Below are 26,658 nucleotides of genomic sequence, written 5' to 3'. Positions count from 1 at the left end.
ATACGGTCCCTTGCAAGGTTGCCATGTGAGAATCCGCGGCATTGACACGAGGCGAAAACGTGGGAGTGCCGCGCTATGTCATCCATTTTCCCGATGGATTTAGGGGCCGTCGCAAATGCCCGCAAGGCTCATTTCAGATGTCAAGTGCTTCATCACATGTGTAGGACAAGCCTCGCGCGTAGAGAGAACGAATGGATGAAGCCATCCCACGAGGCTGTCGATGCTGAATCAGCCATGCTGTATATGAGCATTGTTGTGGCATTGAAATTTTCCTCTCAACAATTACTGTCACGTCAAAGTGGGAACTCGTCCGGCGGCCGTACACAAAGCAACTAGTACTACTAATCAATGGTTCAAAAACATGGCCTGTTATGGAAGGCATTTACAATTCAAGTTTATGGATGACCGTCTGTTCTAGTACTACTGCCATCTCATGCGTTCCCGCGCACATCAGTAAACATACACAAAATTCGGATTCTCCTTATCCGTCAAGTCAACAAACGCCGTGGCATTCAGCTCGCCAGCAATAAGCTCCCCGCGATCTTCCAGCTCCGCTCGAAGCTTCTCCTTTTGCTTATTCTCCCATATAAAGGCGTAGCGGAACACAAAGAAGAGCGCCAGTTCGATGCAGTTGGCAACGAGGAGAGAGCCAATCCCAAGATGATATGACGGCGCCTGGTTGGCCTTGTAGAAGAAGGGACCGGCAATGTTGCCGATGCAGGCACCGAACCAGATCATGCCCGAGACAATCATCTTCTTCGACTGCCCACCGGTGTTTGAGGTGATGAGAGAGAGAGAAATGACGAATGAGGCTTGGTATGAGCCGGTCAAGTAGCTGTTTTTAGTTCCGCGTTAGTCAATGTCCAATGATGGATGGCTCTACGTCCGCTTGACATGAGAGAGGGGAAAGGACGCAAGGAAGAAAGCACATGAATGGCTTACAAGCAAATCAGTCTCCCCACATATGCATCGTTTGGAGCAAGCAAGAACCCCAGGGCTCCAGCAATTGTGGGCAGCATAAACAGCGCACAGACAAGCGTCCGGCAGTTATTTGGCATAAACCTATTCGCCAAGGCACCCAGCCCAATCCAAATCACCACCAGCACACCCTGCGGAATGCCCAACAGAGCCGTATGCAGCGTATCAAAATGCAGGCCCTGGATGACTAGAGTCGAAAAGTTGGAAATACCGCCATTCGGGATATTGGACACGAAGCCAAGCAGCGTGAAGAGCCAGGTCTTGTAGTCCAGATAGGCCTCCTTGATCTGTTTCCAGTTGATTCTGTTCTGCTCCACGCCCGTCTGGTTGCGTCTCATCCGCGCAATCATGATGAGCTTCTCGTCATGCGTAAAGCCCCAGATGGTTCGAGGCGAGTTGGGCAGGCAGATGAAGAGGCAGATTCCCCAAGCGGCGCAAAAGGCACCGACAATGATGAACTCGTAGCGCCATGACGGCAGCATTCCCTTGATTTGGCCGATGCCGTATCCTGCAATTCAAAAGTTCACAAACGTCAACAATGCCTCGTTCAAAGAGCATTTTCCTATTCTGGTAAGATAAGCTGGAGAGAGTTTCACTTACCAATAAGACCACCCCCAGCAACACCGACTCCATTAAACGCATACCACGCAGATATCCGCGACGGCTGCTCCGCCCGCGTGTAGTACATGGACGTGATGAGCATAAAGGCCGGGTCGGCAATTGCCTCAAAGGCCCCAGACAGAATCCGAAGGGCCAGCAGGGATTGCAGATTCTTCACCGCGGCCTGGCACATGAGCAGCGCGCCCCACATGAAGATGTTGAAGGCCAGGTAATAGGCGGGCGGGCTGCGCTGCATGAGGAGGTTGGACGGGATGGCCCAGATCAGCCAGCCAAAGTAAAAGCTGCTCGACAGCCATGAGTAGTCGTCGCCCACGAGGTTGAGGTCCTTTTTGATGCCGAAGATGGCGGCGTACGAGAGCGTGGTTTTGTCGACGTACTTGAGCAGTCCCAGGTCAGTCAGCCCGAAACGAGGTTTTACAGGTTGAAAAGGCTCACATAGAAGAAATAGCAGATGCCCAGCAACGGCAGAATTCGCATGTCGAGCTTGCGCAACAATCGCTTCTCCGCCGCCTGGTCAATCGCCTCGTCGTTGGGATACCGCTCCAGGGCCTCCAGATACATCTCGTGGACTGGACGGTCCGTGACCGCGGCCACAACCGTCTTGATGTCCTTCTCCACATGTTCGACATCGCCATCTCCCTCGCCCAGATCCTTCACAGAAGGGGGAGGCAGATAGGCCGCTTCATTGGATTCGGTGGCCATGATCTCTACCTGTTTGGCTTTGCTCGAGACCAGAGTATGTGCACGCAAAAAAAGATCAGCGCAGAAGTCAAGAAGACGCTGCTCGGCTCGTTTAGAGCAAAGCTCCGCCGTTTTATATCTCGGGTTACATCCTTCACCAATCAAGCCCCCTCACCTCATCGTGCATCCCCCAATCGTCCAATAAAGCCGTCGGCACACCGACAACCGAGCATCACTACCGGGAACGAGCATCCTCTGTGGGGGGTTAGAAAAGTCGGGGAAGCTGGAGCCGCCAAAGAGCAAGACGAGAGGCGCCATGTGTGGGGGAAGAGAAAAGCGGAATGGCGCCAACGCCGTCGAGTTTCTCAAGGAGCCAAAAACAAAAACGTGGGGTTTTCCCCAGACTCTAGTCCCCAAGCTGAAGAGCTGGGGAGACGACGAGTGAGTCTTGTGATTCGTTCACGGGGGCGGTTTTCCAGCGAGCGGTTCTTGTGGCGTTCAAAACAACGCTTCATATCCGGTTTACTTCCATACGTGTACGCTTGGCGTTGCCGGCCAAGAAGCTAGCTTAAGCGTTTACCCGCCTCTGAGCAGAGAGGAAATCCTTCATTCGTGGAAACCCGCGTCGCTTTTGTTCTGTATTTTCTCCGGTGGCGCTCAATGGTTTTTCTATAAAAGCCACCAGGGCGTTATCTCCCAGCTAGCTCACGCTTATACACGATATGAAGCGGCTCTTGGACGCCTCGTCGGACAGGTCCCGGTAAGAGGGCGTCCTCGACATTATCCACAAGCTCTACTGCGGGTCGGTTTCTGTATGCCGAATTGCCATGACTCGTGATTCGCCTTTTCTTTGAGGCGTCTTCTTTCTCAAGTGGTGTTAGTTGCATTCTCACGATATCGTTCGAAGCGTGTCATCAATTCGCGCCAACTGGCTGCGTCTTGATTCGGCCAAGTTAGATACGCAACCAACTTCAGCGAAAAAAACAGAGCAGATCCTTCAAAAAGGCCTGTTAATCTAGGTTGATAATCGGTCAAAAAAATCTAAATCTTATTTTTCGGGACATAATGCTGCAAAAACAAAGGTATAGTCGCTAATTTCTCCCTCCCATTTATCATCCAAGAGGCACATAGTGCCAACTTCTAGTGTAAAGTTTCGTTGATACAGTCTATGAATTGAAATCTATTCGTACCGCAAACGCTTGATAGCCGAATCGTCCCAATCATGTTTCACGTGTTGTCGAATGAGAAAGCCAAAGCAAAACACATCTTATATACGAGACCCCGACAAGGCGAAAATAATGCGCCATTGACCACGAATCCAGCAACGGCAAGCTATTCACACATTGCCCCATGCTCCCAGTGTCCAGTTTGTGTGATGTCCTCCGCTGCCACGAATAAAACCTCCTGCGCCCATGCTCTGCCGTTGCTGGGCCTTGACGTCGATTTCATTCGGACGCGTCGCACCACTAGCTCCCTGCTGCAGCCATAGCTCGCGGTCTACCGTAGCCATGGCGGGGATCTTGAGTTGGCAGACCAAACTTGCCCCGGCCCATGGTCCAAGCGAGTGAAGTGTGCGGAATTCTCCCTGTAGTTGCTGGATTTGTGGTCGATGGCGCGCTACCTTCGCCTCAATGGGATCCGATATATCAGATGCCGTAGCTATTGAACTTGGTCGTGATGAGTCTTGTTCTTCTCCGACATCAGACACCGTCGCCGTCGAGCTAACTGACTTTGCGACGCTTGCTCTTCGGTCAGCGAACTGGCTGTTTCGAGTCTCTTCCACGTGCTTGCCCGAGACATTGGCCCATCCTTTTTTATTAACCATGCTCATGACTTCGTCTACAACCCGCTCCTTGACGCCCAGGATATTGGAGCAGCCACCCGTGAAGATGATTCTAGGCATGCAAGTAGCCCTCACATCCATTGGAAGTTGTAGTAAATGCTGATATACGAGCAAATGCAACGGAAGTTCGTGGTCGTCAAATGTTGTTGGTGCTATTGACAGATCAAAGAACGTCTCGTCGCATATATCTGCAATCTTGTCAACAGAGACATCAAGCGTCCTCGGTGGAGTGGTCGATCTTAACGGGATGCTCGCCACGCCGCCTGGCGAGTGCTCCGGCTCAGACTCGTCCTGCTCCTCCACCGTATCTAATTGCTGCGATTGCCTCTGAACTTGAACTTTCTTGAACGCCAACGGCCGACACCACGCCAGACGACACATGATGTCTTCACATTCCGCAAAACTGATGGCTCGTACACCGCCTTCGTCTTCATCCTTGTCAGTCAAGAGTTTCCGGAGAAGCTCGTAGAGTTTGTTGTGAAGATATCTCCCTGCTCTCTCACTGCGCGTGCATTTGACCTCTCGGTACTCGTAGACGCTGGTGACTATCGTTTCGGACCATCCCATATCAATAATCAGCCCTGAGCGGACGCCTGCAGCTACCGCAGACATGGCGGCCGTGGACATGAGAGAGATCATTGGTGTCTGAAACCCCTTGAACAAGAGATCAAGCACAGTGGACAGAATTGGTATTGGCACCGCAGGGTCAATAACAAGGCCAGCTCTTCTTGGCCGGGAGTCAATCAGCAGACACCTAAGACCAGTGTCAATGCCAGCGTTCCTGAGGGCGAACATCATACAAGCTTACCTTCCAAAGGCATCTCTCAGCAGCCGGTCCAGCTTGTCATAAACAAGCCCAAGGTCGACTTGTCTCAAATCATATCGCCATATCTCGTACTGCTCGGCCCAGGATTCGACATCGCCAGCTCCAGGCTGCTGCCAGTTCCTGAAATCTCCCGCTCGGCGCTGGTCTTTTGGCTCGCTTGTGAGCACTGCCTTGGGCTGGTTGTCCCCCGCAAATCCAGCACGGATAAACCTTGACCCAATTTGAATGATTAGAAAGTCATCGTCGGCTCTGATAGTAGCTGGTGAACCGTATGTGTTTGAGATGATCCGCGGAGGCGTATTTGGCGTAGGGCCTGATCCTGAATGCTCTTGAATCGTTGGGGCTGAGCGAATGCTGGCCACGCTCCGATGAGCCAGCGTCGGCCCCGTCCCTGAGGACATGGCCTTGGTGCAGATGTTTCAGGATCCTTCAATGCTTCTCAGCGTTTGTTCTTGGCAAATTGAAGCTCCAGCAATGTTACAAGCGCTATGGCTGCTATATTCTCCTTTTCGGCCTATGAGCGAACTGAGGCGCCTCAACTGCAGCTCGTTCTCACTGAGAGCACTGCCTGGAGCCTGGATTGGCGGGTGCTGTTAGCGCCGGTCCACCGATATCGATAAGGCACCCCTGCCGACCCAAGTGTTTTGGTCCTGTCGTCATGTTAACGGGACAAACAAAACATCACAATCACCATCCACTGTCCTCAGCTTTTGACAAGCCGGGGGAGTGGAAAAAGGTTAGGATATCAATGGGGATCAAAGGGTGAGTATTGAATGTATTTTCTAACAATTATTGATACATTCACATGGAAATCTCACATTTGCAGGATATACAAAGAGCTAGGCCCTGGCAAGCGGATATCACTGTCCAAGCTCGCATCCGATAGTTTCGAGAATCACAACCGGCCATTCCGCCTCGCCATTGACATCGCCATCTGGCAGTTCCAAAACCAAGCTGCGCGTGGTGAGCATACAAGAAGTTACTCAGGCCCCATGCAAGCTTTCATCTAACTTTCAAAACAGGCGGCACGAACCCCGCGATTCGAACCCTCTTCTATCGACTCGTCCGACTCTTGGGAACACCCATCCAGCCAATCTTCGTGTTCGACGGCCCCAACAAACCCAAATTCAAACGCAATAGGCGCTCAGGACGAGGTGATGGCTTCTCAGCAGCCCATGCCAAGAGGCTCATTCGACTTTTTGGATTCATAGCGCACGATGCCCCAGGCGAGGCCGAAGCCGAATGCGCGTTCCTACAGAAGAATGGCGTCGTTGATGCGGTGCTCAGCGAAGATGTGGACACCATCATGTTTGGATGCACGCGAACGATGAAGAATTGGTCGGCTGAAGGCAAGGGCACACGGCCAACGCATATCTCCATGTACGATGTCGACGAATTGAACTTGGCCAGCCTTGGCCTCGATCGAGAGGGAATGGTGCTAGTGGCCATTATGAGTGGCGGCGACTATATCCCTGAGGGAGTGCCTGGCTGTGGACCGAAAGTAGCGTGCGAGGCTGCCAAGGCTGGCTTTGGGAAATCATTGTGTCAACTTCGAGCCTCGGATACAGAGGGCCTCCGCCGGTGGAAAGCGTCGTTGATACACGAGCTTGAAACAAACGAAAGCAAATACTTTCGAACTCGCCACAAGTGTCTTACTATTCCAGAAGATTTCCCAAATATGGAAGTGCTTCGATATTATACCCACCCGGTGGTTTCTCCAGAATCCATGCTGGACATCATCAGACACAGGCTGAGAGAAACTAGAGAGATCCAGTTGGAGGGCCTCAGGGAATTTGCGAGGGAAACTTTCAATTGGGATTTTCGAGTTGGCGCAATCAAATTCATTCGCGTGCTCAGCGAAGGTCTATTTGTGAATCGTCTGCATCAGGGCGGCGTTGATGGCGACTCTTTGGTCCAAAAAGTGTCGAGCCAGCGGAACCATTTTAGTACAGATGGAACATCTGAATTACGTCTGGCTTATATCCCTGAAGAGATTGTTCCCATCGACATATCGAAGGAAGTAGAAGAGCAAATCGCATATGCTCGGAGCGGGCTGGCTCTCAATAGCGATGATGAGTTTGCTGCAGCGCCGGGCAGCGTCGACGCGGCCGAAGATGGCCAGAGTAGCGGCGGAAAGGTGTTTGATATCACAAAACCGGAGCTTACATGGGTTTTGGAAGAGGTGGCCAGGAGATTTGCGCCAAAATCTGTTGAAGCCTGGGAAGACAAGAAATCCAAACGCAAATCGCCCTCTAAAAAGACGGCATCGGGGTCAAACACGAAGACGAAGAAGGCGGATATAATGCCTCACGGGGCCCTTGACAGTTTTGTTCGCGTCACCAAGGCGGTAGAGCCTCAGGAGAAAGCTACCAGCAGCAGTGCCGCCAATACCAAGGGAGATGCCGTTGTAAACAACGAAGTTTGCGAGTCCGAAGATTCGGACATGTCTCTTCCTCCTCTCCCTCAACCGAACCGATTCCGCCGACCACAAACACCGCCATCGCTACGGCAGTCCAGTAAGCAGCCCACGCCCAACAGCACATCCCCCAGCCTGGACGGTTGGACGATAACCAGCTCACCAGACCCAACTAGACGTCATGACGACGCAGGAGTTTTCGAAGCTATCGTCATTTCGTCCAGCCCTGCCGGCGACGCATCGCCACCTTCACGATTTACACCACCATCGCCAACCGCAGCCACCTCGACAAAGCGCAGTAAAGAGCTTCCTAGGTCGATACGGTCAATTCTGGCGGCTGGCGCTACCTCGCGGGTGACAACTGAACACAGCAAACTACCTGCCTCTTCAATATCCAAGACAAAACCAAAAACCTCTACTCAAGCCCAGGGAGCAGCGAAACTTCGACAGACGTCAATGGATATATTTACGCAAAAACAGCCTCAACCGAGAGTGGATCAAACTGCGTCGTCTAGGCGCACCGAGCATGGCCCATATAAGCCGACTTCAAGTCGAGAGAGTATAGACACAGCCACGAATATCAATGAAATCGAGATTCCATCATCCAGCATTCCCAACTCATCCCCTCAAGTTCGCTTTAATACCATTAATGAATTCTCTTCCCCTCCACTTCCAGCATCACGCCGCACCAGGAGCCCTAATCCCATACCAATCAAGAAACTAATCGTCCCCAGCGCTTCGAGGCCTGGCTTCTTTGACGAAGTTGAAGTAGACGCGGACGAATACGAGGAGACAGTCGCGCGAGAAGCACAATTACTCAAAACTCGTGGTGTAAGATCTGGCGTTACAAGATGGAGCGATGTGTCGTTTATTGACTTGACGGGAGGAACATGATTCCACGATAAACTAATGTTGCATGATATCAGAAGAGCGCTACATTGAAAGAGTACTATAACTGTTGGATTCATTAATTATATAATATGAGTAAATGTCGTCATATATAATAAGCGATAACGAATCCCCAAAGACTATTGATTTTATTCCATTAATCAGAAAATCCTATATTGCTGGCCGCCAATTAAACCTCCCGTGGTTTAATAAAAGAGATGACTCCAATTTCCCGCCCGCCAATGTCCAAAATGCCAACCAAAATAAATCGCTCCATGCGCCTTGCAATATAATCCAATGCGTCAAATTGTTATGTCAAGCTTCGCCTTCTTTTTCAATGAAGTCGAAAGATTTCTCCTTTCCTTTTCCTTCTTCCTTGAGATTCCAAGTCTCTTCCAGTCACTGTTTGCCGCAAGTACGGCGTAGTCTTCTGAAATGGTGACGTCTCGAATGTCACTTGCTTGCAAGAACGTCACCGATTGTGTATTTCCTCACTCAATGCAAAGTAGAGAGAGATTCCCGATGGAGCATCGTGCACGCGGCGCTGCCAATATCGCGGGCTGCAGCATGTCGTCGAGCTGTTGCGTCTGGGTGTTTACTTCGTCATGTAAACAAAGGCTCTTGACTCGTCTGTATAGATCCAAGATGACCAAGTCTGTTCAACCGGCCATACTAGGGAGCTCACTCAGCGGGACAATATTCCATGGCGGTGGCTCCCACGACGGAAACTGCTGCGATATACTCTGCATCGCCGTCTGGATCTGCCTAGCCATTCGCCCCTGGACATCTTCGTCATGGCCATTTTCCCCTTCCCAAGGCACAAATATGAGCTCTTCCAGCCCTATCATGCGCGCCGCAACTTCCCTCAGCACCTCCAAGGTGAACCTCGCCGCCGTCATAGAGCTATACGTGTTGCCTATCCAGAAAAGCGCATCGTTAATAGCCAAGCGACGCACGCTCGCCAGCTCTTGTTGATCGCAAAGCATCATGCACGTGCGGAACTGCGAATTTGCGGCCATGAAACCTTGACGAGGGCCAAAGTACAAGATGTCGATTTCAGGGTTGAACAGGATCTGGCCGGGGCCCCGACCGAAGCCAAAGCAAGGATGGTACGTCTGGAGGGCCTCGAGGCGAGATTCTGTGCAGACGTGCAGGTTGACGGGTACCGGTGCGGACGACATGCAACCAGCAGTCGTGAAGCTGTGTCGTGATGATGCGAGGGAGATGTGAGGAGACGATTCGGGGAGGGAAATGCTGTTGCTGCCGCACTGGATGGGCACGAGGCGTGGGCTAGGAAGACTGAGCTCCCATATTCTGAGCCGAAGCTCTGTGGGAAGTTTGGCGAAAGAATGCTAGATGGAGACGAGGTGTTAACCGAGATGTGGTCGAGGGAGAGGTGGAGAGTTCAAGGCAGGGAGCTGAACGTACAAACGAATCGAGGTGTTTTGAGGCTGCGAGTTTTGGGCATGACCGTTTCTCGACGGCTCGGCTCTTGGTGATGGGCGAGGATCGTGTCTTTCGGGGAGAGAGTGCGCCGCGGCAGCGCCGTGATGTTGGTTGTTGGAGAGCCATTGCTCTACTGGTGGCGTTTGAAGGACGTGATGCTGCAGGAAGCTGTTGCCGTTCTCCAGTAGAAGGGATGCGAGTGTCTGTATATAATAAGACAAAGAAAAGAAGGCAGCGTTATAGATGGATATATACTCCACAGCCCCGGGAATAGTAATATATCGAAATTGGCCTAGAGCTATGCAGAATAGAGGCAGCTCCCCTTGATTCGGGCACAGCAAAGACTCAACCCTGACACTTTGATCCCACGCACAGCTCCTAGCCTCTTAGGACTGTGCACTTGAAGAAGAGAAGAATGAACAGGACCTTTAGGAGCAAGGAGAAAAAAAATTAAGGTTCGTGGGGCGTCCAGGATGAAGCTTCCCTTGAGCTCTGTAGCGTCGTGCCTAGCTGGACTAAGCAAGTAGGTACTTGGGGGCATGCACGAAGCAGCCGATGATGGTCCTTTTTTTTCTTTTCACCTCTGTTAGGAAGTAAGTGGGACGAGCGGGTGTACAGAAGGTGTGAAGTGGTTTTAGCCAGAAAGGGGTGTTTGTAGATGAAGTAGAGGAGAGGAGGCTCTTTGGGTCTGGCGAGAAACGGTTGGCTTAGTGTGGTGAGGACAAGCCAGGTATTGCCGGATACAAGTACTAGACCTAGGTATGTATTGTATTGTTTTGATATACCGGCAGGTAATAGGATGATGGACTCTGTGATGCTGAATTGTACTAGATTCAGATGGGTTGAGGCGTTGTAATAAATATGCCCATAGCCTTTGCAGGAACAAGGAAAGAAGGAGAATGACGAGAGCAAGTTTGTTGATAAAGCCCCAAGCAGTGCTCGGTACCGCCGCAAGACTTGGATCGCTGCAAGGTTGTTTACGCTGGATGGGGGACTCCAGCTCCAGATACCCTTGTATCCACCTTCGTCATCCGCGGCTGCTGGGCTGGGGCCTCATTACGCACGTTACAGGCCCGCTTTGTAAGGAGCACAGTATATCAAGTAGCATTTCCTCTCTCTTTTTCCCTCTCTGTCTGTCAATCTCTTGGCGCCTCTCGGATCTCAAGTCTTCCGGCCAGGCGGACCAGGGGCTCTGCTGCCCGCGCCGGGCTGCATACCGAGGATGGACAGCTATTGCATCAGTCCGACCGGATGGGATTACGGGGAACATGGGGGCTGCGGTGGGTACGTGGGAGGCGGCGAGGAGCTCTGGTCAGATGCGATGCTGTACTGTACGGTATATTGCACATAATTTCAAGCCGGTGTTGGTTACGGTGTAGGTACCGGCATTGTACATGCTAGCTTGGTAGTTGTAGCAGACGGCAGTAGACAACAGCAGTAGACAACAGCAGTAGTGTCTATAGGCAATCTAGCAGATAGTGGTAATACTACAAGAAGGATACCCCCGTAAGGAGAATGGACGGGGGCGTGTGCTTTGCGCCATCGGGGCATGGGCGAGTGAAATTGGCAGCCCAGCCCTCGATCGCCGCGGCGGGCCCAGGGCGGTGGGATCGGATTTTGCGAGCGCCCATCGAGAAAAATGGTGGCAATCTTTGTCTTTCCCACTGCCACCCCTTCCAGCGCCAAAGCGTCTCTTCCGGGTCCCTAGTTCGAGGGGAGTGGAGAGGAGGGGGTCTTGGGACGGAACGGGCTGAAAGACGACCCTGGACGGCCAGAAAAAAAAAGGGCGAGCAAGAGAGGGAAAAAAGCAGAAGAAGAAGAAGAGAAAGAATCCAAGACATGGCAGCAAAAAGAGGCAAAGCGTGCTGTGGCTGTATGCAGGCAGGGTTTGAATGCAGTGCCCGAATCTAGAAAGGCTTCCTTTGAGACCTGTCAAAGGAGAGGACGTTACTGGACGAAGATAGAGCTCGAAAGCTGTACTATAGGGCCGTCGGTTGCTTGTTATGGAGCTGCTCATGAGTTCAGTGAACGAATACTACTGCTCTAGTACAACAATAGAAATATGCCATGTGATTGCTCGTCTTGAGCGAGAGACATCAGAGGCACAGCATCTCAAAATGGGCATTACAGCTCATCCAGCTGTCACCACAGCCACTTACGTAGCAAAGGCGCCTAGACGATACCATGTATACCATCACTGCCTAGGACTCCATAGTGATATCAACTACTGTCTATATTCACTAGACTTTATACAGGGACCAGTGTCACCATGTCAATCTCCCAAAAAGGAAATAAGAAATTCAAAAAAAAAAATAAAGAAAGAAACCCGCATTTTCGCCAATCAGAGCCCTCTCAGCTTCGTTTCCCTCCAGCGCTTCGGCCAATGTGCTACCCAGCCCCGACCAAGCCAATTTTGTTTCACCAGGTACGCAAGAAACGAAAGGATGAGAGCAAGAAAAAAAAAGAAAAGATGAGCGCCGGGGGGGGGGGGGGGGGGGGGGGGGTGTTCTCTTCCAGGGTCCTAGTCCAGTGGATCTGACGGACGGCCCAAGAGTTGGTGACCCCTGCAAACGCCTACAGCATAATGAATGGGACCTGGCCGTCCGTCTAGCCTACGGGAGCACGAAGGGGGGGGGCGCAGGAGCGAAGTAACGTACTCGGCCGATCCTCCAGAGAGTATCTTGTATCTCGAGATGTACGGATCGAGGTTCTTGACGGGAGTCGATGTTTTGTGCTCGCCGAGTCTGGGATCAACGACCCGTCACGGGTATCCAAAACCCGGCAATTTCGAGTAGATGGCTGCAGTGATCCTCCGTAACGACTTACACTACTTGCAAAATGTATGCAGTAGCAGCAGCAAAAGGACCCGGGGCGAGCATTCCGCGTCAAGCAAGGCCCGTGTGTGACCTCGTGGGCAGAGCATTTGGCAACGCCAGAGCCAATACGGATCAAATTGCAAACAGCGGCCATGACTGTCTCATCAGGCTCGACGCACCTTGATGTCCTCGCCGGTGGCGATTTTCTGTCAAGATGTCGTGTGTGTCAAGTGCGTGCATGACATGGTCCACCAATCCTGTCTCAAACCACCTGTATATAGAGCAAACGCTGCTCGTATACATCACAGGTGAGACATCCGGCAGACGCTCAAGTCGTCCAGTGCTCGCAGCCATTGCGAACAGGGCTGAGGGTCTACACAGAACCCGCTGCTTGGAATGACCGGGGGAGAGAAAGCTTGCTCGTCTCTGTCAATGCATCTTTGCCTTCTTATTCGCCTGCCGCCTATCCTAGTCCCCCCTGAGCGCCGTTGAACCTATCCAGAGGCTCCCGAGTGAGTAGCGGATGATGATGCACCGCCCTGACTCGAGCTGGAGGTCAAACGTCTAGCTGTTCTTTCTCACATATATGTTGAGAAAAGCCCATATCAGCTGAGGAGCTTAGAGTTGAAAACGGGTTAGGGAACAGAAGCCGGTAGGCCAAGCGTCTACACCATGGCGGAGGATGCATACATGCCAACCATGTCAAACGACGAATCAAGCACCGCCGGCCGCCAATTGCTTAATCAGTAGAATGAGATAGTAACAGACAAAGAAGACCAGCCCCAGATCAATAGCATGTCGTTACTGCACGCCAAGAGGCTCGGAAACTTTCTACCGTCAGGGTCTTAGTCCAGCGAGGCAGCGTGACGGGCTGTGCTTGACGGGACGCAAAGACTTGCGCACGCTGTACTTGTAGATACGGACCTTATACGACTACTAGCAGCAGCAGCATGTATTCCCAGTCGTCGTATGGGGGCACAGCATCAGGGGACTCGCCCGGCAATACAACCTTGGCCTTGAGAGCTCCCTCAATCTGGTTAGCATGCAATGCTTGTCAAGTGTCAAATCAATCACGCATACAAGGCAGCATCAGCAAGCATCAAGACGTGTGATGGTGTAACCGATCGATCATTTTCGATGCCATCTGCCAGGCCAAGATGCCCAGTGTCACATATCCGACAGCACCCATCGAGCCATGGTCGGCCGCTACGATGCCTACAGGCAGCTCGCCAAAGTCCGATGGGCTCTGCTGCTTGGAACTACTACCTTGCCTAGTTCCAAAACCGCTTCAACAACGACAATCACCAACGGTGACTTCCTTTCCTAGTTGGGGAGGCGGCGGTAGGTCCCGAGAACTGAGACATCGCGACACTGAGCAGCTTGCGGTTTAGCGCCGTCAAAAGGGCAGTGAGCGAACTAGGAAGAGGAAAAAGTACATGTACGGTTTACTGAGTTACTCGTGCGATATACTTGTACTTGCATACGGGCGAGAGCCGCGCCGGCGCACTTTTGTGATGCGACAAGCGTTGAGACATTGACGTCTACCTTGGCAGCACCAGGAGAAACAAACATCGGCAAGTGACACAGCCAGCAGTAGCACGGCAGTAGCAGCCCGTGCTAAGAGCAATAGTCCTGCAATCCCTTGCTCCGAGATGCCAGTTTCAAACTCAAAATGGCGAGATGTGTGTTGAGCGGAATGATAAGTCGACAGGTGTAGCCGCTCGATGGGCTCCCCAAGACATTGACAAGAGCCAGCATCGTGGGCCTGCCAAAGCAGTTTAGATTTTCGGGGTCCATTTGCATAGTCGCCGAACATCCATTGCATTAGCACGTCTCTCCTTTGCTAGTCCCCAGCTGAACAAGGATCGTTGGCGGCTCCGCTTTTGACGATCCATCTCTTGATGGAATGGGAAATACTGCTGCTGTGCTACGTAATAACAGCAGCAGCAGACGTCAAAAAAGAGCTGGGAAAGGAGACGAACAAGAGAGTGTGGGAGAAATGACTGCGGAGCAAGGTTACCTTGGAGTTGCCGAGGATGCATTGCTGTGTGTTTCCACAGCATGGGATCAATCAGAATGGATCCAAGATAGAAGGCGCTGCAGCCTGAAGGATGCTTGTGGTTTTTAATCTGTCCTGATAAATCCCCAAAAGCTCATGCTCTGTAAGCTTGTAAGCAGAGGATGACGTCTGGACCGTCACATTGCAGCCGCCTTCATTTATTTTCAGCCTCAGCGCTGTAAACGAGGGGACCCATGGAGGAGAACGGTGGCAGTACGTAAATGCACGCACGAAGCATGCATCTATTACATACGCTACAGTTTACAGGCACACAAGATAGCTACTAGCCTGCCCTATGCGGACGTATAACACGCATCGTTTTCTCGTCTTTTTGAGGCCGTGACGGACATTGTTCCATTCGCTTGTTCGGATACATATTAGGCTTCTCCCGGGGGATGCCAGAGGGGCATTAGCAGCGCGGAAGTTGGATCCCTGTCTGTTCCCGGGTGAGCATCTCATCTTGGTGTGTCCCAATGGCGGAAGGTTTCCTCTTGCGTGTGAGAGAACGGGATGTATTCCGTACAAGTAGTATGTACTAGCATCAACTACAAAGTGCCAGGTGTCTTACAGATAGTGCTGCTCTATTCCGATTAAGGTTCGTCATGAGCGTAGTATTCACGACTTACATTAGTCGTATTGTAGGTATAGCATCGTTGTGAGCATGTCTTTGTACGGAATAATCCTCCACACTACGTACCTACCCTAGAGTCCAGAGATGCAGGCGCTTATACTACCTGAATACGTTAATCACCCAGTCTTCCATTCTTTCTTCTCGGTGCTATCCCATTCACCTACAGCCAGCGAGTCATTTCCAAATCCTTCTCTCCGAAGCCCACTACACCGACCCAGCACCTTGTCACCGTTCCCCTCTTGCTCTAAACTTCAGCCCCCAAGATGCTCTACAGGGCTGACAGTAGCCAGCGCTCTAAAATACGATAGACTCCATCCCACCGACGTTGCATAAACAACATGCAGCTCAGCTCATATTCCTCGTGACTCAAGCCCCTGCTCAAACCCGCACGGCTGTCTCCAACGTCATCACATCTCACATACAGAGAGCGCGCTCCATCAGTTTAGACAGCTCAAAGCTGAGGCTCGTCTGCTCGTATCTCAATAGAAGCTTCTTCCTTGAACCTTGAACGAAAATGACAAGGGCAAATCTCCTCTGTGCTGCCTCTTTTTTTACTGTATGTTGTTATATTTCTTTCAGCGAACGGCCCTCCTTGTACACGCCCCCTCCCCTGTCCAGCAAAATGACATTCCATCCGCAGCCTAAGCCAAGGAGAGACGATAATCTTGGTAGGCCCCACCCCCAAGCGTCTTGATGGCAGCTGAACAACTTGGTGGGGAGCGTGTTTGGAAATGCTACTGGCTGCTGCCATGGCACTTGATATGAGGAGCAGCCTTTTTGTATAAGTCCGAAATGCTGGTACAAGATGGGGGGGATAAGGGAGCACAACCTTGGTAGGAGTGCCAGTGAGGGACTTGTTAATGGTAGGAGGAGAAGAAGAGGCCAAAGCCGCAACGGGACCACCGTTTGATTTGCTCTGCGGGTCGAGCCGCCCAGCTAGAGAAGAGAAGAGGAGAAGATGAGCACGGCTGTTGCTCGTGCGCTTTCCGACTTGGACGTTGGAGATGCAAATCCCATCCTCACCGTTTTCTCTCCACCGCGCTTGTTGCCTTGGCGCGGTGATGCTAGAGACGCCCAATGTTGCGTTATACGGCACCATGTGACGAATCTGTGCCTGTATTCTAATGTAATTCTCCGCGGTGTTATTGCCTCGCAATTAAGCCCCAATATACTCCGGCAGTTATCATGGTGGTACCCATGCCAAGAGCAGCGTCAAATTAATGTCAATTACATGCAGTGTCACCTCTTTGCACCGTAGAGCAATTGAAAATCAATATCAAACAATACGGTGGATTTGCCAAGAACCAGCCGTTATACCGCAGACGCTACTTGGCGCGCGACAATGAAGCCTCGTCATTACATGCACTCTATCTTGAGTCTTTATCTTCAAGACTTTCATCTATTGTGATTAAGTTTTAAGAAACAAAAAAAAAAAAAAATCTATAATTATCCACGCACAAATTGATTTTTACCTGCAATCGTCCATACAATGTAACCCCAAACAAATCTTATGCACCTCTTAACCGCCGTGTGCCTGTTTCGTTTCCCAAAAAAACAACCGAGTTTCTATTTTCGGCACCCCCTCCTCGCCTCTCATTGGCCCGGCACTCTTCACCCAAGCGCCGAGTCCAAGAAACATCAACAGCCCTCTCCATCTAGAAATGTGACCCCAGATTATCATCTCTTCCCTTGGCTATTCAATCCAACTCGCATCTTCTTCTTATTGGTGAGAAGGCGCCAAGGGACGGCAGACGTCAATCAACGCGGTTAAAGGGTGCATCTCCATCTCCCAGCGTGGAGTTTGCCGTGCATGTCATTGGCCACCATGATGGATCTGACATGTTGGAAGCGCCGGGCGATGATGCCGCTGAAATCTACATCTACGCAGTGTTTCCCCCTCGAGTAAATCCATTTCATCATGTTTGTTTCGTGGTAAGCAAGTCTTGTCCAAACAAACCGTCTCTTTTCTTTCTTTCTCGTTTTCCCTTTCTCTCCTTGCCGTCTTTCATTTTCCCTTTTCAGCCAAACTGTTCTTCTGTTCATTCGCCCAAAGATACCCCAAAACGCCTCGCATTCAAAATGTCCAGCCTCAAAAACGAACTCTCCTCTGTGGACTACGAAGTCAAAGTCGAAGCGCAGGACGCCGAGCGCCAGTCGCAGCTGCAGTCCAAGCACCGCCTCCTCGGCATTGTCCACAACTCTCGAATCGCCCTGACGGTCCTGGCCCTGGCGGCCGGCATCACCATCCTGGGCGTCTCGGCCAACGGGCTGCTTGTCTACCACGAGACGTATCTGCCGGCCGAGTTCCACCTCTCGCTGTGGCCTGCGCAGTTTGATCTGCGTCCCACTGCCGCGCTGATTGCCGGCGGCGTGGTTGTGACCGTGGCCAATGTTGTGTCACTCTTCTTTAGCAAGATTCAAGCTGTAAGTACATGTACTTGACAACATCATTCGAGTCTTGCCTCCAGTTGCTGATCTTACTCGAAATGCAGCTTCGCAGCCTGACTGGTCCCCACGCAATCGCCAGCATTGCTGCCCCGGCCATTGGCTTCGTTGCCTCTCTCGTCGCCATGTCCCTCTTCTACGCCGTCAACGCCTCTTCCACCGTCGACAGCCTCCAGAGCTGGACGTGCCGCTGGACCGCCGTGCCCACGACCGCCCAGCCGTATTTTGGCGCCCTGTGCAAACAGAGCCAGGCCGGTGTCATACTCTCGGTGCTGCTTGTTCCGCTGGAAGCTGCCATTCTTGGAGTCGCGGGATACCAGGCCATCCTGGAGCGAAAGGCCACAAGAGCGTGATTTGTATGGACTGCCTAGGATTGTGGTAAAAAAGAGAGAAATATATCGGGGTTGGAGACGGCTGGCCCTGTAAAAAGGGTGGCTGATGGAGACGGCGTCGTGCTCCGATGTATACACCAGGATTGAGCGACGCAATTTCAGTTGGATGTACTAATTATTTTCATTTCTGATGTGGCATTTGCAGCATCTTGCCAAATGTATCTGCTACTATCATGGCATGCACATACAAGGCAGTTGACATATATAGTTCACATATATAATTCTACCGAACCTTGAGGAATATGAATCACGATTCTACGGCCACATGCACTCTTGTAATGTTGACAGCCTTTTGATACACGTACCTTTGCCGAGGTTGCGAGCATCCGCCGTGTTTCTGTAGGCTAGCTGCAAGCCATATACTTCACTTGTGCGACGCTTTTCTCTCCGTCGAGATGGTGAAAAATGGTGGAGAGTAGGATACGGGCATGGATGTGAAACAAAAAGTGAAGTGGAAACTGCGTGCATGGTGGCACTCTCTCCTGCCAGATGCCTGCAGGTGAGACCTTTGTCAGTTGATGTCGACATTTTCTCACAAAGGGACGGCACGTTCATTCTGAGCGATTCAGCGCACAGTGAATGCCTTTGTGCGAATTTACTTTGATGGATGCGCATTCACATGTGTATATATCTAGCAGCTCTATCATTTGAGAATAGCTGGCTATCTCACTCTAGCATCAACATTAGCATCAGCAGCATCTACGACGCGCAGCAAAGGAAAAGCGAAACATTTCTGACCTCATTATTACCGTGCATCATCTCACAATGGACCAACATCTATCGCCATCTCCGCCACATAGAACTCCAATCGTCAGAATCACGAAGCCCCAAGATACAGCAGCAGCACCTCCTTCGCCCACTTCAGAGCGAAAACTCAAGGCCAAACCCAAGATATCCAGCTTGGAGACTGTCATAGAAGGCGATGCCCGAGCTCATCTCAGCTTATCCCCAGACGATGCCGCCAGGCCTGTCGTTAGAGCAGTGCCGCGTGGTGAAAAGGAGCGCCAGGCCGAGAAACGAAGCCAATACTTTCACGATGCGCTTTACGAACGATCTGGGAGGAATTCAGCTGTGGAAGCAGTTCGGAGAGAAGCTTTAGTTTATGCTGAAGTGAAAACAAATGTCACGGCAAGAATATTTCCCAAACCACTTGAATTGATGCTGTTGAATAGTGTCGTAATTTTCTAACCGAGTTGTGAAACTAGGTTGAAGACGAGCAACACTTCCTCATCACCTTTTCCCACCAGCTCGCCGCAAGATACAACCGCTATCCTTCTTCTACTGTCGTCTCTCTTCTCCACAGCCAATGTCTCTTCTTTGGCGGCTCATCGCACCCCGCCTACATTCTCACCATCACGGCTCTCCCCTCTGAAGTTCAGCCCGCCACCAATAAGCGCAACACTGCAGTGCTGCAGAAACACATGGAAACCATTCTTCGTGTTCCACCTATGAGAGGAGTGGTGCGCTTTGTCCCTGCAGCAGAAGAGTGCCTTGCTTGGGGAAGCAAAACGGTCGCGGGGAGGATTTCGGATGCTGTGGCCAAGGATAGAGAGGTTGCGAGTGAAGGAGAAGGGAGCAAATCACACGAGAGGCGGATATTAAAGGTATTCACAAGCTACTTCTCTATAGATGGATATCTATATTATCAACATCGTGCTAACGAGAAACAGTCACTATCGTTGCGAAGGTCTCCAGCGAGCATCACGCCTTCGAGTACGCAGCCTCCAAATCCTTCAAGACACGGGCAGGAAGCGGGCGGAAGTGCAGCTGCTCGCATAGAGTCTGCTGATAAGCCCGAGGGAGAAGAAAATGTCAAGGTAATAAAAAAGAAGAAGAGCATTATCCACACGCTGTTTCGGACAAAGGCTGAAGACGAGGAGCCCTCAGCATCCTGAGAGCGATGATGCAAGTAGTGTATACATTAAAGAGAGAAAAGGCGGGAGTTGAATTGTATGAAATTATAAAGAGTAATAAGTAGCAGTTTCTACCAATAAAGATCTCGCATGAGTGCATGAGCATGATGCAAAGCTTGACGAACTGGCTTCATTCGTCGCTTACAGCCCACCTTGAGAGGCTCTTTATTGCATTGGCTGCCTGACAAGTAGTTCCTTGTGCTGCATCTCATTCATCTTTCTTACCAATAAGGATTCCGGTAATACGGCGTGTATGCTTGATGATTTATAGCATCATGTAAACATCAATTTGGCATTTGATGTCAATAGCCAGGTCGCGTGCCGACGCCAAACGCGCGTTTCTCTTAAGCAGTGGCGCTGACTAAACTTGGACTCGCGACCAAAGCGACTCTGTACACCGCACAAGCCAATTCAAACCCGACTTTGACCATCCATCTCATCCATTGGCGAAGCTTGCTGAAGCTGCTACAGACCAATCCCTGTCTTGCTTGTAGAAACTTTTGCTTTCTTTCTTTCTCTCTTTCTTCTTCATCATATTCTTCTCTTCTTCGTGCCTCTCCCGGCCATGGCAGTCGCCTGCCCAATCTGCAACAAGCCCGTCAAGCCAACCGATATCAACGACCACATCGACTCCGGCTGCACAACCCTCATCTTCGATCCGAGCACTCCAATCGTCCCTCCGCAACCTCAGCCGTCGACGCAAAATGGCGCCGCAATCCCTGCCTCGCAGCCACAGAAGCGCAGCGCTTCCAGCTTCTTCACGCCCACGCCCAAGCGGCAGATCACCGATCCCGGCCCCAAAGCCCACACGCCCATCAGCAACATGACGTTCCCGCCGCTGGCCGGCAAGAAGAGGTCTCTTGACGAGGGGCCGCAGGAGGACCGGAAGATGGAAGACGCGGCACCGCTGAATGGCGATGCGAATGGAGCGGCAAACGGGGCAGACGCCGATGGACGGGTGCTGAAAAAGACCAAGACGCACCGCGCAGCCCCCCTCGCCGAGAGGATGCGGCCAAAGACGCTGGACGACGTGTGTGGACAAGAGCTCGTCGGAACCAACGGCGTGCTGCGGTCGCTCATCGAATCGGACCGGGTGCCGTCCATGATACTCTGGGGCGCTTCGGGAACTGGCAAAACCACGATTGCAAGGTGCATTGCCCAGATGGTGGGCAGCCGCTTCATCGAGCTCAACGCCACCAGCTCGGGCGTGCAGGAATGCAAGAAGCTGTTCCAGGAGGCCGCCAACGACCTGCAGCTCACGGGCCGCAAGACAATCATCTTTTGCGACGAAATCCACCGCTTCAACAAGGCCCAGCAGGACGTCTTTCTGCGGCCGGTCGAGGCGGGCACCATCACCCTCATCGGCGCCACGACGGAGAACCCGTCTTTCAAAGTCGCCAATGCGCTGCTCTCTCGATGTCGGACATTTACGCTGCGGTCCCTCGGCACGGAAGACATTGTCGATATCCTGAGGCGGGCTCGCAAGGTGGAGGAGTCGGTCTACCCGCCTTCGCCCCTCATTGACGACGAGATGATGAGCTACCTTGCCCGCTTCAGCGACGGCGATGCCCGCACAGCCCTCAACCTTCTCGAACTCGCCCTATCGCTCACCCTCCGCGAGGGCATGACGCAAGAAACAATGAAGCAGTCTCTCACCAAAACTCTCGTCTACGACCGCGCTGGCGACCAGCACTACGACACAATCTCCGCCTTTCACAAGTCTGTCCGAGGAAACGACCCAGACGCTGCCTTGTACTACCTCGCACGCATGATCCAGTCCGGCGAAGACCCCCTATTCATAGCCCGCCGCATGGTCGTCATCGCCTCAGAAGACGTCGGCCTCGCAGACAACACCCTCCTGCCCCTTGCCACGGCCACCTATACGGCCACGCAGCAAATTGGCCTGCCCGAAGCCCGCATCCCCCTAGCTCACTGCGCCGTGGCCCTCTGTCTGGCACCAAAGAGCACTCGCGCATACCGCGGTCTGAACAATGCCTTTGCCGCCCTGCGAGAGCCCGGCGTGGCGAGCCTACCGGTGCCGCTACACCTGAGAAACGCGCCGACGAGGCTGATGCGAGATTTGGGCTTTGGAGCAGAGTACAAGTACCCGCCCAATTACAAAGATGGCAAGGTGAGGCAGCAGTATCTTCCGGATGAGCTAGTTGGGCGGACGTTTCTGGAGACGAGAGATTTGGGGACGGTGGTTGATCACGATTACGAGATGAAGGATGTGCCAACATGATTTTGCATGCATTGAAGATGCTCGAAGCAATAGGATTGGGAAAAAAAGGTACAGCGTCAAGCTTTGCATTGCGACTCTTGGACTTTTTTTTTCATTTTGGATTGTATTATTATGAGTTGATGACGACTACAATGGAGGGGGAACAACTGGATATGGAACCAAGCCTTTGATATATCACAAAGGTTTTGGTCTCTCTCACACACAAGAGATTTTTTTGTACATGATACCATTGATAACGGCATGAAAGCGGTTCTACATAGCATAAAGGGGGAAACTGGGTATATATATATGGCAATCACTGGATATAAATGAATTTCACAGCATTACTCAATGTTTTTTTTTTCTTCTCCTTTTTTTCAAAGCAAAGCAATGATGATTTGGTATTTAGATACCTCGACTACATAATGCAAATATGGGGTATATGAAAATGTGAAAAAAAAAATGCTACGTAAGGGTATGATGAGATGTGACATGATTTCGCTGCTTGATGCCCATTTCCTCCTCCAAGTCATATGCCATATGGTGAAAATGAAACCAAAAAAAATAACTGAACGCCCATGCTAGAATATGCGAGATGGGAGATTTATACATGTGTTGATGATGATATATGCATCTCTTCCGGCGTCATGCCATCTGAAAACAAAGGAGCAGACTGAAAAAGAGAAGAGTTGCAGCCTTGATCAATTATCCTGCTGTGTCGTCGTCGTCGTCCCCGCTGCTTCAGACACCGACCCATACCCAATCCCCTTTCTCCTCCCCCTCACCAACGCGCCCAACGCCTTGCCCAGCGCCGGCATGTCCGTCAAAATGGACACATGCCCGCGATCCGTGCTCACGCGCCCGCCCTTTGCAATCGAGTAGCCCTCGGGCAACATGCTCTCCCTCGCCAGCACGACGCCGTCGCCCGGGCGGAAGACGAGCTCGTCGTACGCGTCGGAGCAGGGGATGGCGTCGCGGCCGTTGACGTGCGCGGCGTAGACGGTGGGGATGGATTTGCCGTAGATGACGGCCAGGGGCGGGTAGGCGTTTGCGTCTTGGTGGGCCTGGTTGTGGACGAGCTCGGAGCGGAACTGCTTGACGGAGGCGAGGGTGCGGGTGAGGTATTCGTAGTTGCGGCGGAAGAGGGCTGGGTCGATGGAGGGCGAGGGGGGGGAAGGGGGGAGGTTGGTGTTTGTGTCGTGGGAGTGGGAATAGGGGGCTTGGGACGAGGGCGGGATGCTGAGCGTGTGGCGGTGGTTTTGGGGTTTGCGGCTGTTGTTGCCGAGCTGCGGTGCCATGGAGGCTCGGCCCTGGGGTATATTGCTGCTGCTGTTGCTGTTGCTGGCACTGGAAGCCTCTTTGCTGGCCGCGTCAGGCCCCGACATGGAGTTGCGCCTCTTGTCCGACTTGCTCGGGCGCAGCAGCGCATTCGGGAAAAAGGCGGCCAGGGGCGAGTGCGGCGGCGGCTGGTTGTACGGCGGCAGCGGCGGCGCCACACACGGGCTCAGATGGTACTTGACCCAGTTGTCGGGCTCGAAGAAGTCGACGGGATACTCGTCGCCCGTGTACTTGTCGACAAAGAGGAAGCCGTCGTCGGGCAGCAGCGCAAACGACGTGCGGATGGAGAAGTTGACCTGCGCCGTCAGCAGCTTGTCGTTGAAGAGCACCGCGTCGCCGTTGCGCATCGGGCCCAGGATGTTGACGCACCGCATGGGCGTGCCGCAGAAGAGCACGCCGGCGAAGAGGTCGGGCTGCCGGTTGACGGCGTGCCGCGTGATGAGCCCGCCGAGGCTGTGCGCGACGACGACGGCGCCGCGGGATTCAACAGGCACGCCGGGCTGGTTCGACGGCAGGCCGCGCAGAAAGTCGAGCAGCCGCGCCGACGATCGCGACGGGCTGAGGCGCCAGTCGTAGCCGTAGTCCCACACGCGGAGGCGCCCCGCGCGCGCGTTGTCGCACGAGCGCAGCTTCTTGAAGAACTTGCGCGAGATGTCAATGGGCCCGATGTGCTGCAGCATGCCCGACGGGAAGATGCGCTCCTCCATCGTCTCCTCGTCCGCGTCGTCCAGCCCGACCTCGAGATTCGCCTTGCGCAGGTTGAGCCCCAGCTTGACCGGCGCCCACAGCTGCTGGTGCGGCGGCTCGGCAGACCGCAGGATCGAGCCGCGGTAGCCGCCCATGACGACGATGTCGCCCGTCAGCTCCTCCAGCACGCGGTCCAGGCGCTCGGAATCGTCAATGGGGGCTTCCTTGGGCATCTCCTTGGAAGCAGCAGCAGCAGCAGAGTCCAGGTTCTGCTTGGAGTGGTTGGCGGATTCGTTGGAGAAGATGCCGTTGAGGGAGATTGTGGACCTGCGGGAGATGGCCTGCAGCCCGGCCAGGCCCGGGATGCTGGGAATCTTGAAGTTGGGCACGTCGGGCAGGCTGTGCTTGATGGCCATGAAGCGGACGTTGACCATGTCGCGGACGTCGGTGAAGCGGTCGTCGTCGCCCAGAGACGAGGCGCGGGACAGGCTGTGGTACAGCATGCTGTCGTCAGACGTTGTCCTGCGCAGCAGCGGCGGTCTTGAAGCTGCAGAGGAAGAGCCAGCAGGGTTGGCATCCGGACTTGACGGAGAATCAGGGGCGTCTCGAGGAGGAGAATCCGACGAGGCGTGGCCGCGCCGCCGGGAAGCGTCAGACCGGCTCGGCCGCAACGACTTGGGCAACGACTTTGGCAGCGACTTTGGCAATGACGGGAGCAGATGCGAGGGGAATGCCTGCTGCAGCTTCTTCAAGGCCTCCTGGCCAGCTGACCGTGATCGTTGGCGGGTGGGCTCAAAGGCCGCATGGAGAATCCCGCGGGCCTCGCTAAACGGCTTTCCATCCTTGGTCGACTGCTGAGACTTCCACGGCGAAGGCGGACTGTGTCGTCGCGGCGAGGCCAGCGGCACAGGCCCCAGCATAGGAACAGGCTTTCCATTGAGTTGCGTTGCCGGCAGCGGAGGCGTCGATTGAGGCAGAGCTGATGCTCCTGCTGGTGCTTCCGGCGTCGTGTCCCCGTCTCCGTCGTCGTCGCCGTATGTCTGAGGCTCATCAAAGTAGCTGTCGACTTGTGGCCTCCGCAGCGCAGCAGCCTTTTCGGTGGCGGGAGTGCGCAACGAGGTCAAATGGCTGGCGGCGGCGCTCATGGCCGGCTGCAGAAAGGCCTGGGCGTCATCCTGGTCCCGACACATGGAGTCGTCTGAAAGATTTTCTTCTTCGCCAGAGTCTCCGGCGTTGATGCCGGGGGGCGGCATCCCCGGCGCAGTCTTTGTGGCGTTCATTGTTTTGCGAGGCTGTCGTGATCCATAGAACTATGTAGATTCCGTGTGGTTTTAGACTTTGAATAATCGGATCAAGAATGTCTTTGGGTGTTGAAGTGAAAAGAAAGAAAGCTGAGAAGCCTAGGAGAAAGCTGGGTATAAATGCAAAAGCAGCAGACGCAACAATGGCCTTTTTTGCACTGGTTTGTCTTCTTCCTGAACGTTTATATGACGTTGAATGACAATGGACCAATAAGGGGTGCAGATCCGGTTCAATGATGCTGTTTTGTTTTGTTTGTCCTTTTAGTGAACCAGTAGCTCGGATAAAGGCAGAGACGTCAGAAAGTAGGCCGGAACTACTGTGCTGCAAGGTATTATGCAATAAGGAGTGAGAAATGGGGATACAAGGCTCAAAGTTCCGCGTATTTTTTTAATCTCGCCAAGTGTTCAAGAATAGGAAAAGAGTAAAAGAGTAGAAAAGGCCAAGAAAAAAAAAGGATCCCAAAAGACTAGATATGTAATTATACAAGGCTTGGACTGTGGAAGCCGAGCCACCCGGGCTGAGCTGTGGCCAACGTAACTTGAACAAGCTCCGTGGATCAAAAATGGGCAAAAAAAATAGAGTCGGTCGCATCCCCTTTCCGTGATTGGCCCGCTGGAGATTTGCCTGGCTGGAGCTGATTACTGGCACCTTTGGCTGGCTCGTCAGATCTGGATACCTCAGATCTTGGTTGGGATGAAGAGCAAAGGCCGGAATGGCCCATCAGGATGCACCACCGCTAGGCCCAAAGCTGGCGCAAATCGTCGCTGGCCAGCCGGGCTGTGCTCGCCCTATTCGCTGCTTGGACAACTCCATGATTTCATTGCAATCATCGATTTCTGCGCCAGGATCCCTTGCACGCTGCACGATGCGGCCGGACGAACAGAAGAGCAGAGGCCGACTAACGAACGGGTCTCTTCCCCAGCCTCCCGTCTTTTCCTTTATCTGCTTGTCGCAACGGTGATGCTGCATGTGACGATGCATGTACACAGATGGTACTATCGAGGACCCGAAGCCCCGTCATCGCCGTCTTCCTTCCTCGCCTTTTTCCCATGTGATTCAATTGGCATCTGACCGGCGCCTAACGCCTCGACTTGACTCGATCCAGCCCCGGTTTTCCAATTCTACCATCAGTTACTTTTACGGTATATACCGCAA

The 26,658-nt window shown here is 52.8% G+C and overlaps 8 protein-coding genes across 9 annotated transcripts; 4 read left to right on the top strand and 4 right to left on the bottom strand.

Annotated features, from left to right (window-relative positions):
* Positions 1-301: 301 nt before the first annotated feature.
* TrAtP1_012332 (uncharacterized protein) lies at positions 302-3,032 on the bottom strand. Of its 2 annotated transcripts, XM_014090271.2 has the most exons (4): positions 2,035-3,032; positions 1,579-1,975; positions 943-1,486; positions 302-835 (listed from the first exon to the last, which is right to left on the bottom strand). In XM_014090271.2, exons 1-4 carry the CDS (start codon positions 2,299-2,301, stop codon positions 451-453), a joined length of 1,593 nt encoding a protein of 530 aa, XP_013945746.2. In that variant the 5' UTR covers positions 2,302-3,032; the 3' UTR covers positions 302-450. The 2 variants fall into 2 exon arrangements, with proteins under 2 accessions (XP_013945746.2, XP_065971584.1); XM_066115485.1 differs by having other exon boundaries at positions 302-1,486.
* Positions 3,028-5,481, bottom strand: TrAtP1_012331 (uncharacterized protein). Its single transcript, XM_014090272.2, has 2 exons — positions 4,932-5,481; positions 3,028-4,877 (listed from the first exon to the last, which is right to left on the bottom strand). Exons 1-2 carry the CDS (start codon positions 5,348-5,350, stop codon positions 3,617-3,619), a joined length of 1,680 nt encoding a protein of 559 aa, XP_013945747.1. The 5' UTR covers positions 5,351-5,481; the 3' UTR covers positions 3,028-3,616.
* A 126-nt stretch (positions 5,482-5,607) lies between these two features.
* TrAtP1_012330 (uncharacterized protein) lies at positions 5,608-8,259 on the top strand (the record flags this gene model as incomplete). Its single annotated transcript, XM_014090273.2, has 3 exons — positions 5,608-5,711; positions 5,776-5,912; positions 5,972-8,259. The coding sequence occupies 3 exons, from the start codon at positions 5,608-5,610 to the stop codon at positions 8,257-8,259; spliced, it is 2,529 nt and encodes an 842-aa protein (XP_013945748.2).
* A 653-nt stretch (positions 8,260-8,912) lies between these two features.
* On the bottom strand, positions 8,913-9,825 carry TrAtP1_012329 (uncharacterized protein; the record flags this gene model as incomplete). Its single annotated transcript, XM_014090274.1, has 2 exons — positions 8,913-9,605; positions 9,682-9,825. The coding sequence occupies 2 exons, from the start codon at positions 9,823-9,825 to the stop codon at positions 8,913-8,915; spliced, it is 837 nt and encodes a 278-aa protein (XP_013945749.1).
* A 7,059-nt stretch (positions 9,826-16,884) lies between these two features.
* On the top strand, positions 16,885-18,679 carry TrAtP1_012328 (uncharacterized protein). Its single transcript, XM_014090275.2, has 2 exons — positions 16,885-17,629; positions 17,698-18,679. The coding sequence occupies exons 1-2, from the start codon at positions 17,045-17,047 to the stop codon at positions 18,001-18,003; spliced, it is 891 nt and encodes a 296-aa protein (XP_013945750.2). The 5' UTR covers positions 16,885-17,044; the 3' UTR covers positions 18,004-18,679.
* A 128-nt stretch (positions 18,680-18,807) lies between these two features.
* On the top strand, positions 18,808-19,937 carry TrAtP1_012327 (uncharacterized protein; the record flags this gene model as incomplete). The annotated part of the gene is made up of 3 exons (XM_066115484.1): positions 18,808-19,170; positions 19,248-19,646; positions 19,713-19,937. The coding sequence occupies 3 exons, from the start codon at positions 18,808-18,810 to the stop codon at positions 19,935-19,937; spliced, it is 987 nt and encodes a 328-aa protein (XP_065971583.1).
* A 583-nt stretch (positions 19,938-20,520) lies between these two features.
* Positions 20,521-22,197, top strand: TrAtP1_012326 (uncharacterized protein; the record flags this gene model as incomplete). Its single annotated transcript, XM_066115483.1, has 1 exon — positions 20,521-22,197. One exon carries the CDS (start codon positions 20,521-20,523, stop codon positions 22,195-22,197), a length of 1,677 nt encoding a protein of 558 aa, XP_065971582.1.
* Positions 22,198-22,554: 357 nt separating this feature from the next.
* On the bottom strand, positions 22,555-26,024 carry TrAtP1_012325 (uncharacterized protein). The gene has a single exon (XM_066115482.1). The coding sequence runs from the start codon at positions 25,479-25,481 to the stop codon at positions 22,878-22,880; it is 2,604 nt and encodes an 867-aa protein (XP_065971581.1). The 5' UTR covers positions 25,482-26,024; the 3' UTR covers positions 22,555-22,877.
* Positions 26,025-26,658: the final 634 nt, after the last annotated feature.

The sequence above is a fragment of the Trichoderma atroviride genome, chromosome 7 (genome assembly GCF_020647795.1).
Source record: "Trichoderma atroviride chromosome 7, complete sequence".
NCBI lineage: Eukaryota > Fungi > Ascomycota > Sordariomycetes > Hypocreales > Hypocreaceae > Trichoderma > Trichoderma atroviride.
The sequence above is the reverse complement of the archived record's forward strand: the minus strand, read 5'-3'. Positions and strand labels throughout refer to the sequence as shown.